Genomic DNA, 14,534 nt, shown 5'->3' on the forward strand with positions numbered 1-14,534 from the left:
TTCTTATTTTTAGTCTATAGATATTAATATTTTTGTTCTGTCTACTCAGTCTATTTCTTTGCTATTCTTATTACAATCATTTAATCATTTCTACTATCACAAATGTTATCACTATCATGCCCTAGTCTTCCTCTGCATTCCTTTTTTAAAATTTTCTCTTTTAGTTTGTATGCTTCATCTCCTTCTTTTTCTCCTTTCTTCTTCTTTCTTGTCCCTCTTCTTATTTAAGCAGATTCTTCTTCCCCCTCCTCTTCTAAAATGTCTCATTTCAATTCCTACTCACCTTCTAAAATTAGCAATAACCAAGGGCGGATCCAGCAATTTTGTAAAGGGGGAGGGGGGACTGATATTTCTGGTGCCATTTCTTTTTATTTATTTTGTTTTTAATGAAAAAAATAAAGGGGGGGGGGGGCATGCGCTGCTTGCCCCCTCCTCTGGATCTGCCACTAAAATGACTTTGACAGGACTGCTCATCGCGACATGGTATTCATGGTTCAAGTTCCCAACCCACATTTTACATGCAAGCACATGTCCCACATAATATGAAAATTTTGGACAATGTGCAACCTTGTAATATAAGTTACGCTTTGTACGGTTATGTACCAGGCCGAAGAATGCATCTAGCCACAGCTGCATTAGATCAAACTGCCCTAATGTCGGTCAAATGACGGTGACGTGCCGTTCATTATAAGCCGCAGGAGAGGATCAAATCAGAGTTGACAAAGAATCCCTTATAATCCAATCTAATGGCCGACATATTAGTATCATTGGTTGTCATTACCACTGTCCTGTGTGTTTCTGCTGTGATAGTACCATGCAGCTTTATGCTATCAAGAATGCACACAATACTAGGCCTGAACTAGAGTGCCAATTTTGGTTTATGTAGTGTCATTACCGCTTTGACATCACTGTTTATGACTATACTCATTACCTAAAAATTTATTCTGATGATTCCATTTTAAAAGTGTCTCACATTTAATATTTAAACAACTACCGGTACTGGTTTATACACATACGTTGTATACTTACGGAATAGCGTCCTTTTTACCCAGTTAAAGGGACTGTATAGTACTGGTTGAAGTAGGGATTCATGTTTTGAACATTCCTAAGTGAGACAATGAAAAGCCTCTTTTCATGAAATATGAAAGAGCATGTAATTTCAAGAAGGATTCAACGTTTATTTGATGAAAATTGGTTTTCAAATGGCTGAGATATATCCAAAAAATTGCTAATAATAAAAGGCAACATGCCCCAACTTTATTAGTATATCTTTGTTTCACATTGATTTTGGATATCTCGGCCATTTCAAAACTGATTTTCATTGAATAAACTTTTGATACCCCTTAGAACCGCATGTTCTTTGACATCTCATAGAGTGGTTTCTGAATATCTCACAAAACGTTAAAAGCTAAATCTTCACCTCGACCAGAACTGTAACACCCTTTAATCTTTCCTGTCAAGTGTTGCATTATGCAGTGAAAATCTATCCCAAAACAATGTCACTCATATTGTTATCTTTTATAGTATGAGTTTTGCCTTTCATTGTATTGTGAGAGCACTGCACAATGTTTAAAGTACATTGTATTTCATGGTGGAACAGAATACCCCTTTGTTTGTTTAATGATGGAGGCAAATTCAAATCTAAAAAGGGGGAAAATTCTACATATTTGGCACTTACATAGTCTGATGAAAAAAAAAATGATTGTATAGTTTTGGTTGAAACCTACATTTCAGGTTTCTATGTTAAACATATAATATGAAAGAGCATGTATTTCTATGAGGAATTCAACGTTTATTTGATGAAAACTGGTTTTGAAATGGCTGAGATATCCAAAAAAGAGCGATTCTAATAAAGTGTATAACCCACACTTTATTACAACTTTTTGTACGATCGCTTCGTTTTACTTAAATTGTTTTTGAATGTTTCAGTCATTCCAAACCCGATTTTCATCAAATAAACTTTGAATTCCTCTTAACCCTAAAAGGGCCGGGGGGGGGGGGGGGGGGGGGGGGCGGAATCCGCCCCCCCTCGACGTTTCGTGCTATAATTCTGTTACGCGAGAAGGCCTCGTCGCGAGGCTTCTTGACTTTGTTTGTTCAAGTCTCGCGCAACTTTTGAGACCAAATTTGCGACGTCCGCGCGTACTTTTGCGAAGCCACGCCCATTTTTGTAACGGAATGTCGCCCCAAAACGGGAACAATTTTGTGTACATTTCCTATGGAAAACAGTGCTCTGTCGTGAAAGTCATAAAAACCTGATTATTTTTACAATTAATCACTTTCATTGATTAGTTTTGTGCTTATTATGGTAGAAAAGTGGTCAGTGACAATTTCCAATGAAAAAACAAAGAAAAAAACAAAAGTTGAAAAACAAGGAAATACATAAGAAATTCTGAAAACAATAAAATACATAAGAATTGAAATGAATTTTGGAAGTTTTTTGTGATGCACAATCGTTGAATATGCTGCAACAGATTTACAGACCAAAAATTAGACTCTCAATGCTTTTAATTAGGCTAAAATATGATCTTGAGCTTAATTTGCATAATTAATTAATTAAAATTAGAAATTGATTGTTTCAAAAAATCTTATGACACAATCTTGTAGATTATGACGCAGGTCTCATGCATGCAAAATTTCATCGCGATCGTGCCACCGATGGCCGAGATCTCGGGGGGGGGGGGGGGGGGGGGGTCCATCCCCCCCCCCAAATGGAATGCTCTAGCTGTACTATGCCATAGGTGTTTTCTTGGTATCTCGCAAAAAGTTAAAAGCCAATCCTCATCTCTACCAATACTGTACTCGCTTTAACACATGAAGTCACACAGTGAAATGCCTGGTCCCACACTTGCTATATCTGTGCTGTATGAAAGTTTGAAGCATTCTCATAATCTGCATTGTACAGCAAAGCATAAAACATTCACAATGTTCAATCTACTAAATCCATGATAATCCTCTCTATTCAATTCTATCATCATTTAGTTTACATACTAAATCATTCTTTTAGACATTAGAGGAATTTTAATACCGTGTACATAGGACCTACATGTAGTACCTGCATTTGTACATACAAGGTGTATGGTACATGAATAAATAGCATGTTGTTGTTTTTTGTTTTGCACTTACATTTCATCGTACCCCATCCCCTTGGGAAAACAAAAAAGAGGATAAAAATTCCCCTTTAATACAAGCATGTTTCTCCCATGGAAACTACGTACTCCAGTAGTAAAGTGGGGATGGTCATTCACCAAAGACAGCATCTAATACGGTAGCTCAAGTGATGTCTACTACACTGTAAAATGGGGTATCATCTACTCATTAAATCCATTCTGTGCAATTTTTGCATAATGAATCACACCTGTACTGCACACCACACTGTGTACATCCATGGTCTTTCCATTACATTTTGCACAATGTATACAATGCATTGTGTCACTATCTATTTCCCTCAGTGATGTACAGTATCATACTGTACAGGAGAGCAATGACGTTTATTCACAGCACACAGCTGGAGAAATGGAGGTGTAGTCTTTGCTCCAGCCACATTATATGTGACCGTGCACCTCAAAACGAACATAAAGTCGCACACACTGATTTTGCGTGAGGACTGAAAATAAGTGAAATGGGTCAACCTAGCCGAACTTGACTTTTCATATTTTCTGAAAAAGCGGGTCTTCTTTTAAATTATGCTAAAATTTGGTATCATAAAACGGGTAGGAAAGTGTGTTTTTTAGCAGTTTATCTTGAATATTTTTGGTAGAATAGTGTGATTAGGTGTGTCTTTAGAATCCCTTTTTCATTTCTGAAAAACCTTGTCCACACTCTTCACTTTCAACTCCAATGACTTTTGAAAGGATAGTGTTACTGCTTTGAAAGTTGGCATTAATTATGGACAAAATGTGTTAATGAGGCATGCTTGATTTAAGTTTAATCTGATAATCCCTTCATTGTTGTTACTCTGGTGGTTTACTTCCTGTTTTTTGTCCCATTCATCGCACAGCCAGCACGGTTTGGTAAAGATTAAGGGCTTGAATAGACACTGTACTTCAGAGCCTCTTTTCTCAGTTTTCCTGAGTTTGTGCTTTCTTTCCAATATTTAGATTGGTTAGGAGAGTCCATTTGATTTCAGTTATACATCATTCTAAAGTCTGCTCTTTCAGAATCTGGTCTTAACTAAAAATTCATGTCTGGCGACTTTTTGCTCGTTTTGAGGTGTAGGGTCACATATTTTATAGTAATTTTTCAGCCTTTGGATGAAAGATGCTGCTCAAAAATCCAATGAGATTACAGACTGAGAACAATACTATGCACAATTGGTCACTGATTATCTCATATTTTGTAGTTGGTCACATTCTACTGTATACAGTGTATCATGCCATACAATGTACAAACTTGTAGCTTGGCTGGAAGCTATAAAAACCAAAAGCTAAGAATTGAAAATTACAATTCTCAAGGGACTGATATACAATTGTATCCTGAGTAAGTGAAACCACACAATAGGCGTGTCTTCATCAACCCGAAGTTTCAAAATAGCGCGCTATCTTGCGGTTACCAAACTAGTCCGATGTCAAAATAGCGCGCTATCTGTGTAGTGAAGACGCAAACAGCGCGCTATTTGATCGGGAAAATTTCCCCCAAAATCTTGGTCTAGTTCGTGAACTAGAGCGCTAATTCGTGAAATAGCGCGCTATTTTGGGTGCGTCTCCATCAGCCCAAAATTTTCTTGATCCCTCCACGCTTCTGGTTAGCCAGCTGGCAATGGAAAGCGCATTGTGAACAAGCTAGTAATTGTGTATAGTACATTACACGCACGGTGTATTCAAGAATCACATGTGTGTACTATAGGCCTACTGTTGTTGACATCTTTAAAACCAGGGAGGTAGCGTTATAAATATCCCCTTGGAGAGAATTTGCTGTACTGCTTACCTCCCTCTGGTTGTAGTATCGTACATACGGTGATATAGGAGATTTTGAGTGGGGAAATCCACTTTCGAACCGCGAGCTTGTAGGCAGAGTAATATTGTGAAGTGCGCATGCGTCAATTTTCGGACTAATTTCCCAAAGCAGGCGTTTCAAGCTGATGAAGACGCATATTCGCAGTATCGGGCTATTTTCTAAGACCACAAAATATCCCGCTAGTTTGAACTTCGGGCTGATGAAGACACGCAATGCGCATTTCATCCAGATTGTATCTTTAAGTTTTACACCAGTCCTATAGATGATCATACTCTAAAATGACTTTCACAGGTCCCTCAAAATGCGAAGTATTAAAACTGATATCAAATAATTGTTTGTTTATTGTACTGTATGTGCTGTATAAAGTATGTTGATATTTTTGCCTGATTATCATTTTCTATAAATCTATTTTTTCCACAGAGCTGATCAAAGGTATTTGCAGGTTTTTTTTATATTATTCATTCTAGCCAAGAATATTGGAAAATACACAATACATAGAAATAAACATGTTGAAGATGAGTCCCGTGTATACTCCGGCAGGTGACTATGGGAAATGTGTGTTCAACATGTAGAAAAATATTTTAAAGTCAGCCTGTCCTCAACGGGCTAATGTACAGAGTGTACATTGTACAAAGTTTGTACCATGCACAATTTTGCATTCATGCTGCACCTATTGATAATTTGAGATTTGATTCAGCATTTTACAAACACTACAGCTTCAGAAATTTATACAAGATTCTTTCCTTGGAACAAATATGTGTACCATTTGTTGTCACAGAATTGTTCATCACCTGTTAGTGTATAATACAAAATTGTACAAGACTGCATACTAGTAGTTAATGTTGTCGTTTTTTTTTCCCCTTTTTCATGCGAGGCAAAAGCATGATACTTCCAAGTCCATGTATTGTATCTCAGATCAATCCACAGAGCCATGGTTCACTTCATTTGATTCATATTTCGTTGGTGGGCATACATGTAGATCGTGTCTGGGTGCGAAATCAAATCAGCTACAAATAGTCTTGTGCTTTCTCTCTATCTCTTTCTCTCTCTCTTTTTTTTATCGCACACCCAATATCGGACATTTCACATGTAATTTTGGTAATCAATCTAAATTTGAGACAGCCCCAAACCAAGGATAACTATAGAATTCTAAGGTAGGATATGGCATATAAAACTCACTGTAACAACTCATCAAAGTTTAAATGAAGTGTTGTCTCTTTTGAAGTCATTGAATTTGCTATTATAGTGTTTTCCTGTTTGTGGGTATTGTTTGTCTTTTTTATGATTTGTTCTTTCCTTTGCTTATAAAAATGCATTTTGTAGACAATCTTGTTTTGTTTTGTTTTGTTTTGCTTTGTTTGGAAGGTATGACAAAAAAATGTTCAATGAAGAAAGAGGTCACAAACAATGTAATCTCACCAAAAAATATCTTGACTTCTCTATCTGGAATACATCTTGCACATTGTACAAGCACAAAGGAAACATGATTAGGTGATCCGAGTATCCTCTCGGATCACTTTCTGTATCTGTACGGATTCTTTCTTCTTCTTCTTCTTCTTTCTTTATTTCTCCCCAAAAGTTGTGCAGAGGTTAGCTCAGAAAGTGCTATGCCTATGAAGTTCAAACTTATACCATGTATGTATCATGTCCCAAAGACGACAGATCTAGTCTTCAAAAGGTTTTATATGAGATTCAGGTACAGTTACAATTACGTACATGTACATGTATGTGTAGTGTAGTTGTATTAATATTGAACAACGTACAATGTACGTATCATGACTTGTAAGGACACCACTTTTGTGTCTGTGTGAAATGAATATGAAAAGTGTGATGTACATACAGTGTACAGCTGTAACTGCTTCAGTTCCAGGGCAAAAGTAGTATGTTCTCCCTTGAAATATTAGTAATTACATCACAGTTTCAACAGTGTAGATAATGACTTGCAATTTTGCATTGCAGACAATTTTTCTCAATTAAGAATTTAACGGAATTGCTGTTGTTATTATTACTGGACTCCTAGATAAGAATTATTGCATGATCAAGGCTCTCTACCCCTACAGTTTGTACTGTACCCTGTACACGTATAGTATTGACACATACATGTATTAAAATACGTAGAATCCACAATCCAGAGTTAAACATTAGTTCAGTCCTCATGATCTCCAATACTCTAAATCATGCTATAATCGCGGAATGATTTTTTTCGTAAATTGGGGCCGACGGCCTTTTTTACAGCATAAATTTTCGCAAATTGCCACTGGCATTCAATGCAAGGCTAGACAAACTTTCCTGTGCATTTTAATTTCTTTGCGAAATTAAAATGCACACGAACAGTCCTCGTTTTTCCAGTATCAGGTGACCATGAAAGCATTTCACTAACGTTATTTAAAAATGCTCAGCTTAAGTAACAACATGTGTAAAAATGTTGTTACATACAAATTGTACAATAACGTCAGACTGTTTTATGCTATGGTTTTGTAAAAACAAACTAATTCCAGTGATTTGTATCACACCTCTCCATGATGGTAAGGCTGTTTTAGTGAGTGAAGCAGGTGAAAACCATAATTCACAGACCACATTAACCCAGTAATTGAGCACTGTGTATTATATCCCTCATTCCACTATTGACTACGTTTGTGCTTCTGAACTCCTGTGAATTAATTTCTCTTTTCTTCACATCAAACTGGAAAAAAAAAAAAAAAAAAATTAGAGATGGGGGGGGGGGGGGGGTGGAAGGTACAAAAGCTTACATCTCACAAGCCATTCAATCAAATAGCACATCAAACAATCTATCAAACTGCCTGGAACTTCTCACTTTTATCTCTGAATCACAACAAGTGGTACTTTAAAACAAACAAACAAACGCCAACAAACAGATCGACTCTGTACGTAGGAATGCTGGTCAATTATTGATTGCTGAGTAATCAAGCGGTAAAAGGAATCGTGAGGCACTCTATGAAATTACACACAGGTATTGATAAATCTATGTTGGTACCGGTACCGCTCATTCATTTTCGTTTTTTGTGTTTTTGTACAGTACGTACGTTTGTATGTTCATTATACACGTAAAGCTGTCTAAGAAGTACTTGTGTGTTCGTTTTTATGTGTTTTGTGTTTCTCGGCATTATACACTTTGTCCAATTTGTATTTGGGGTACCGAGTATTAGACTGTGTGAAAAAAAAAAAAAAAAAAAATAAGAATATCCGATCTGTGACTGTGCACGAATTGCATCCTCTGTGGTCTTATGGTGTACACATACTACATACCGTGTATAAGGGCAATTCCACGGTAACTCGCATTACAAATAATGGGTACATTTATGGGATAATGTGCCAATATCTTTGTAATTGGAAGGATCCACAAGTTACTTTTTTCATCATTGGTTAAGTAGACATACACCAACTAAATGAATCCAAAAAGAAAAATAAAGGACAAACATGTTGGGATTCTTGAATCATTTAATTTTGGTAACTCGCGTTACACAAAAAGGACATGGTCAATTGTATAAAGGCCTCTTTTTGGAAAGTCTCCTCATACTAGACTATCGTGATAAAAGTTTTCCTACCTTGAATTGATAGTGGGTTAGGACTCATGAATTAACACTATCAAAGTTGAGTAACAATGACCTGGTAAAATGTAGGGAGCCTTTACATCGGTAACTCGCGTTACGGTAACTCGCGTTACATTATGTCCACTAACACAGGGTGACACAAATTGATGACATACAACTGTTCTGATGGCACTGAATCTTGTGTTGAATATTTTGAGAGATGCTTAGTACATAGTAAAATGAATAAATGTTAAACAAATATTTTACTAATCAACCCAATTGATAGAGAAGAATGTGTTTAAGACTAAAAAGAGCTTCACTCCTCAAAGAGACCCTGAATATGTTTCAATATATACCCAGATGATTTAGGTGTATAAGTACATAATTTTCAGAGTGTACAAAATGAAAGATGTTGAAATTTTTTTAAAAACAAAACATAAAGTATCAAACCCTATCGACAAGTTTACAAAAAAGCCTACAATCTTTCAAAAATTAAAATCCTGTCTTTTTGAAAATTCTAATTTCTTTGCAACTGATTGACAAATAGACCAGTTCGTAATTCCACTTTGCGCATGAGCAGAAAAAGTTCATTTGTACCAACAGGCATTTTGGTTTGTAAATTCACTGATATAAGCATCTGTGATGCGATGGTTATTCATGTGATCCTTATCTAAATGATGCTTGCCAGCACATCCACCTCACAGCAAGAATGGTATTTTGCAATATAAAAGGAAATAAGCTGTTACTGCATTCAATACAAAACAATGAAACGGATGCTTGCTAAATTATAAACTGATGGGAGTATTCTGATCCCCTGATCCAAATGCAAGTTCATTCTTTTTTTTGAACATGAATTCCATAAATTGTTATGTCGGGCAAGTTTTATGCATTATGCCGCTTTGAAAAAGAGTGAAGTGCCGAACCAACTGAGAGAAAAGAAAGGTCATTTGTACCAATGTGTACATGAGCTACAGTGTAATTACGAACTGGCTTATTACCCTGCAAATGTACATCAACTTAAATAAGCACTCAATTGATCAGTGTTTTAGTAGTAGCCATGATTAAAAAGTCATGGGCGTGCATACTCGAGCAGTGTTCGAACAAAGACCTCCTGATCTCCGGACGGGCATTATCTCGGAACTAGACCACCGAACTTCCGCCCGACAAGAAGTGTTGGTTCTAATCCTTATATCATGCAGCGGGTACTGTGTAATTATTCAAATTCATGAAATGCTTTCGTTGAGATGTTATTGCAACTAATTGACAAATTGCCCTACATCAACATAATAAAAACTGAATTGATCAGTGTTTTATTAGTAGCCATGATAAAAAATCATGGGCACACATACTTGAGCAGGCCGGATTTGAACCCACAACCTCCTGATCTCCGGACAGGCGTCATTTTCACTAGACCATCGAATAAGGATTAGAACCAACACTTGCTGCTTTATAGCATTCTGTAATAAAAATTTTGTAATACTAATGCAGGAATTTCATAAGATAAATTTTAGGTTAGCCTCGTTCACTGCTGGATGTACATGTACACATGCAATGAAAGCCTGGCTAGACTCTTCAATGTGGCATGTGATCAGTGGCCTTGATGCTAGTATTATACAATCACAGTTTATTAGGCTACTCTCCTTTGTTTCAGTCCAGCATAGTGTGTATAACACTGGATTTGATTGTTTTCACCATGATATAGCTCAATTAAGTGTTAAAATTTGCTTACGTTGGTGGAAACTTGTGTTTATAGTCGGTAACTCGCGTTACATACCGGTAACTCGCGTTACATGGTAACTCGCGTTACACTTTTCATTGACATTTTTTAATGTGATGACAGTGTTTATTCAAGTCAACATCCTGTGTACAGTATCAGGGTGTGATGAATTTAGAAAATTATGATTCCCAACAAATTACCTCCACTGCTTCCTTCAGAATGAAAAATATTTCTTGTTTCGGTAACTCGCGTTACATGGCTCAAGGGCTGAACTTTCAGGTGGTGATAAAAAAATTTTGATGGTGGCATAGAAATTTTCTCATGGGAGACTGAAGTAGAACCAATTTGCTTCTTTAAAATGAATTAACTGAAGTGCTGGCAGAATTTTTCTTTAAAAAAAATGTATATCAAGTTAAGCATGCATTTTAGCAATTTGGATGACTGAAAAATTGTCTTGAACATTTGTAGCTGTTTCTCGGGAAATATTTGACCGATTGATATAATTCTTTGAGTTTCTTCAACTTCAATATATGGGTAATACATAATGAGTAATTCTTTTGCAATATAATAAACTTGAAATTTTAGTGCCATGTCCACATTCCCATGGAATTGCCCATAACATGAAAATCAAATCACCCCCATCATTTTGTGTGTGTTTGCGTATTGTACATGTACAGTACACATGTGTATATATGTGTGCACTCTTGTGTATCTAGTGCCTCTGTGTGCCTGCATACTGTGAGCTTCTTCTGTACACAATGCTGTGGGGTACTGTATACGGCAAATATTTCGTGAGGTTTTTATATTTGCGAATTTCATGAGTTGGGTGCTTTTTGCAAAATTAAAGACACATGAAAATATTGACTCTGATCCCGACGTGAATGTGACATTATGCATACACTTCTCCATTCAGTACAAGACTCCACAATCGTGCATTCAACCACTTGCGAAATTGTTGGGAATTCTAGATTCAAGAAAATTTAGACTCGCAAAATGTATGGCTTTAATACACAGTATGTGTGTCCTGGTGTTACAATTTTTAAGACTGCAAGTTTGAGGAATTTGCAAAAACACACAAGGGTCATATCTTTGTGATCTTTGTGTAGAAATTGGTAGGGGGTCTTCTCTATATTACAACACACAAGCACTGAATTCAGCGAACTTACTTCCAGTCGTACACGGTGTCGAAGGTGAAGGACTTCTTGGGTTCTCCCGGGGTACCCTTCGGGTTCCGCACCTCCACCACGCCCCTCTTGGTGTCCATCTCCACTACCCTCTCGAAGCCCTGCCCCTTCTCCTTGTCGTTCAGGGGTCGACATCGGATGATGACCTTCACCGACTCGGCATTCTTTTTCGACTGCAAGAGAGAAGGAATGGAGTACCAAAGTGTGACATCATTTGTTGCCATGGAAACCAGATCTAAACAACCTCATTTTAATAGTCTCTCCAATATACACTGAACTCAACTGTCAAAGGCCGTACAGGGGTCGCACTTAACTTTTCTTTTAACTAGCCAGGCGGACTACTTAGAATCAATTTTAACACTGAAGCAATATTTTGGCTAGCCAGACGGACTAGTAACTTCAGAATTTTATGATTTATAGCTAGTCCGACGTGATTTTGGGTGGCCAATGGCCAGCGGACCATCGCCAATTTCGAACCCTGCCGTACACAAAAATTCACCTCCTAGAAAAAAATAATTTTTGTACACCTGTGTGCTACAATGCCCCTTTACTAATCACTATGCACATATTCTAGCAAGTGATGTCTTTTATATTAAACAAAGAAGAACTTGACATGCACAGCATCTTGGTCACTGAATCAACAGTCACACACAAAAGCACTTTCCACCATCCAAAAATGGCCACTGAATGGACAACATTTTTAAACAACCAACATTGATCCAAGCTCTGCAGGAGGAATTGACAGAACTTCCCCAGGACTACGCCAGACAGCTTGTCCAGAGCATGCGTCAGAGATGCCTGGAATGTGTCCAGGCACGAGGAGGACATACACATTATTGAAAATTGATGTTTGTGACTGCTTTTTTCATCTTGTGACACTGATTTTTGTGTAAAACTTGTAAGGCTCATTCTGTTGCATTTTGTGACTTTTGATTCAGTGACCAAGATGCTCTGCGTGCCATTTTTTTCTTTGTAATAAAGATAATCACTTGCTATCGGGTATGTGATTACGAATGGATATTGCAGCATACCTACGTAGAAACATTGTTTATTTCTAGAGGATGAATTTTTGTGTGCGGCCTTTGACAGAAGTGGGTACTTTCTTTTGCTGTCCAGTGTACAATGCAAGTCTGTGATAATTGTGATAACCAGGTTCAACCTGGTTCGAACATAAGACTACATCTGTATGACATAATCACTCCAAATTGAACAGTGTACAATCTGTATTTTAATTACATCTCACAAGATGTGATATATCAAAAAGGGTCAGGGAATTATTTTGTAGGTTACTGTACATTGCATTGCTCCAATCAGAATGTCTCTTACATTGTACAGTGTTTATGTACAAGGTGGAATCTATTTTTAGAAACTTCCCTGGACCACTCTCTATGCAGATTTAAGCTCCAACCCCTAGCATAAAATGTGAAGTTAGAAGTTATAGATTGGAAAAACAGAATTCTTTCTCAAAGCATGACTACCTTCGTGTCTCAGAATAACGTGTCACACAGAAGGTTTCCATCATGGCAAATAAAGAGTTTAAAACGGGAGATTCTCCGACCTGAGCACCCTACAGTCATACTCTGATCAACATTTTGAGAAAATGGCTCAAAAAGACTCACTGCATATTCAGTAAAAACTCAATTAGACTTACCATGATTTCCAACTGGCTCGGCAGCCTCCTAGTGCTACTGTGAACTGCACCTTGTGAGAGCCTCAGATATCATGCCAGTCTTTACACGGAACTTCTGGAAAAAAAAAAAAAAAAAATGGGGGGGGGGGGTGGGATGGCATGCATTTTTCTAAAGAACATGTGCACAATGGCCCGAATTCACGATGGTGGTACAAATGAAACCATGGTAAAAAACCATCCATGGACAAAAATCATGGAGCGCCAAGTGTCACACGGAATATTTCTGAACGAAATCAGTAATTTCGTAGACAAAATGACCGTTTCGTGAACGAAATTATCATTTCAATAATGAAATTATTATTTCATGGACGAAATGTCCATTTAGTTACAAAATGTGACCATGCATCACAAAACGAACAAAAAGTCGCACACACTGACTTTGTGTTAGGACTGAAAATACAATGTATAGTTAAAATGGGTCAACCCAGCTGATCTTGACTTCTTCAGTCTTCTCCTACATTATACTAACATTTGGGATCATAAAATGGGCAGGAACGTGTGTTTTTGAACAGTTTATCTCGAATATTTTTTTTTGTAGAATAATGTGATTAGTTGCGTCTTTGGAGTCCACTTTTCATTTCTTAAAAAACCTTGTACACACTTCACTTTCAACTGTAATAACTTTAGAAAGGATGATGCTACTGCTTTGAAAGTTGGCATTAATTATGGACAGAATGTTTTAATGAGGCCTGCTCAATTTCGACATAATCTGATAATCCCTGGCTTCATTGCTGTTACTCCAGCGGTTTACATCCTGCTTTTTGTCCCATTCATCGCACAGCCAGCACGGCTACATGTAGGTGAAGATTAAGCGCTTGAATAGACACTGTACTTCAGAGCCTCTTTTCTCAGTTCACACTTGTCCCGAGTTTGCGCTTTCTTTCCAATATTTAGATAGGCTAGGAGAGTCCATTTGATTTGAGTTATACATCATTTTAAAGCTTAAAGTCTGCTCTTTCAGAATATGGTCTTAACTAAAAATTCATGTCTGGCGACTTTCTGATTGTTTCGTGATGCAGGGTCACAAATGTTGTCATATCGCCACAAACACAGTAATCATTTCATTGACGAAATTTAATTCATATATATTCCATGCAACACACAGTTGGTGCTCCATCAGACCATGGTTTTTGTCCATGGCTCAAACCATGGTTTCATTTGTAGATCTACCACCTTTGTATCAATGCGCGTGCACATCTGAGAGGACTTAATCACAGAGTTAATTACGAATCGGTATTCTGAGGGTGTAATTAAGTATGAAAGTTAATGGAAAACTTAATGATACCAAAGAGTGTCATTAAAGGGGCCCTGAAATCCAAATGCATGTTGATCTGTGTTGATTTATGATACCCTCAACATCACTTTTGCGGTGAAACAAATATCTAGAAACATTCCATATATTTTTAATGATTTTTTCTTCTATTTTTCTTCAGATT

The 14,534-nt window shown here is 37.2% G+C and overlaps 1 protein-coding gene across 1 annotated transcript in view; it reads right to left on the reverse strand.

Annotated features, from left to right (window-relative positions):
• The window catches only part of LOC140246788 (kinesin-II 95 kDa subunit-like), a 45,088-nt gene extending 32,846 nt beyond the window's left edge, over nt 1-12,242 (reverse strand). The window contains exons 1-2 of the mRNA XM_072326120.1: nt 12,171-12,242; nt 11,391-11,581 (exon numbers count right to left, since the gene is read on the reverse strand). Of these exons, the coding sequence (XP_072182221.1) occupies nt 11,391-11,581; nt 12,171-12,242 (263 nt within the window). The remainder of the gene's footprint in view (nt 1-11,390; nt 11,582-12,170) is intronic.
• Nucleotides 12,243-14,534: the final 2,292 nt, after the last annotated feature.

The sequence above is a fragment of the Diadema setosum genome, chromosome 3 (assembly GCF_964275005.1).
Source record: "Diadema setosum chromosome 3, eeDiaSeto1, whole genome shotgun sequence".
Lineage (NCBI taxonomy): Eukaryota > Metazoa > Echinodermata > Echinoidea > Diadematoida > Diadematidae > Diadema > Diadema setosum.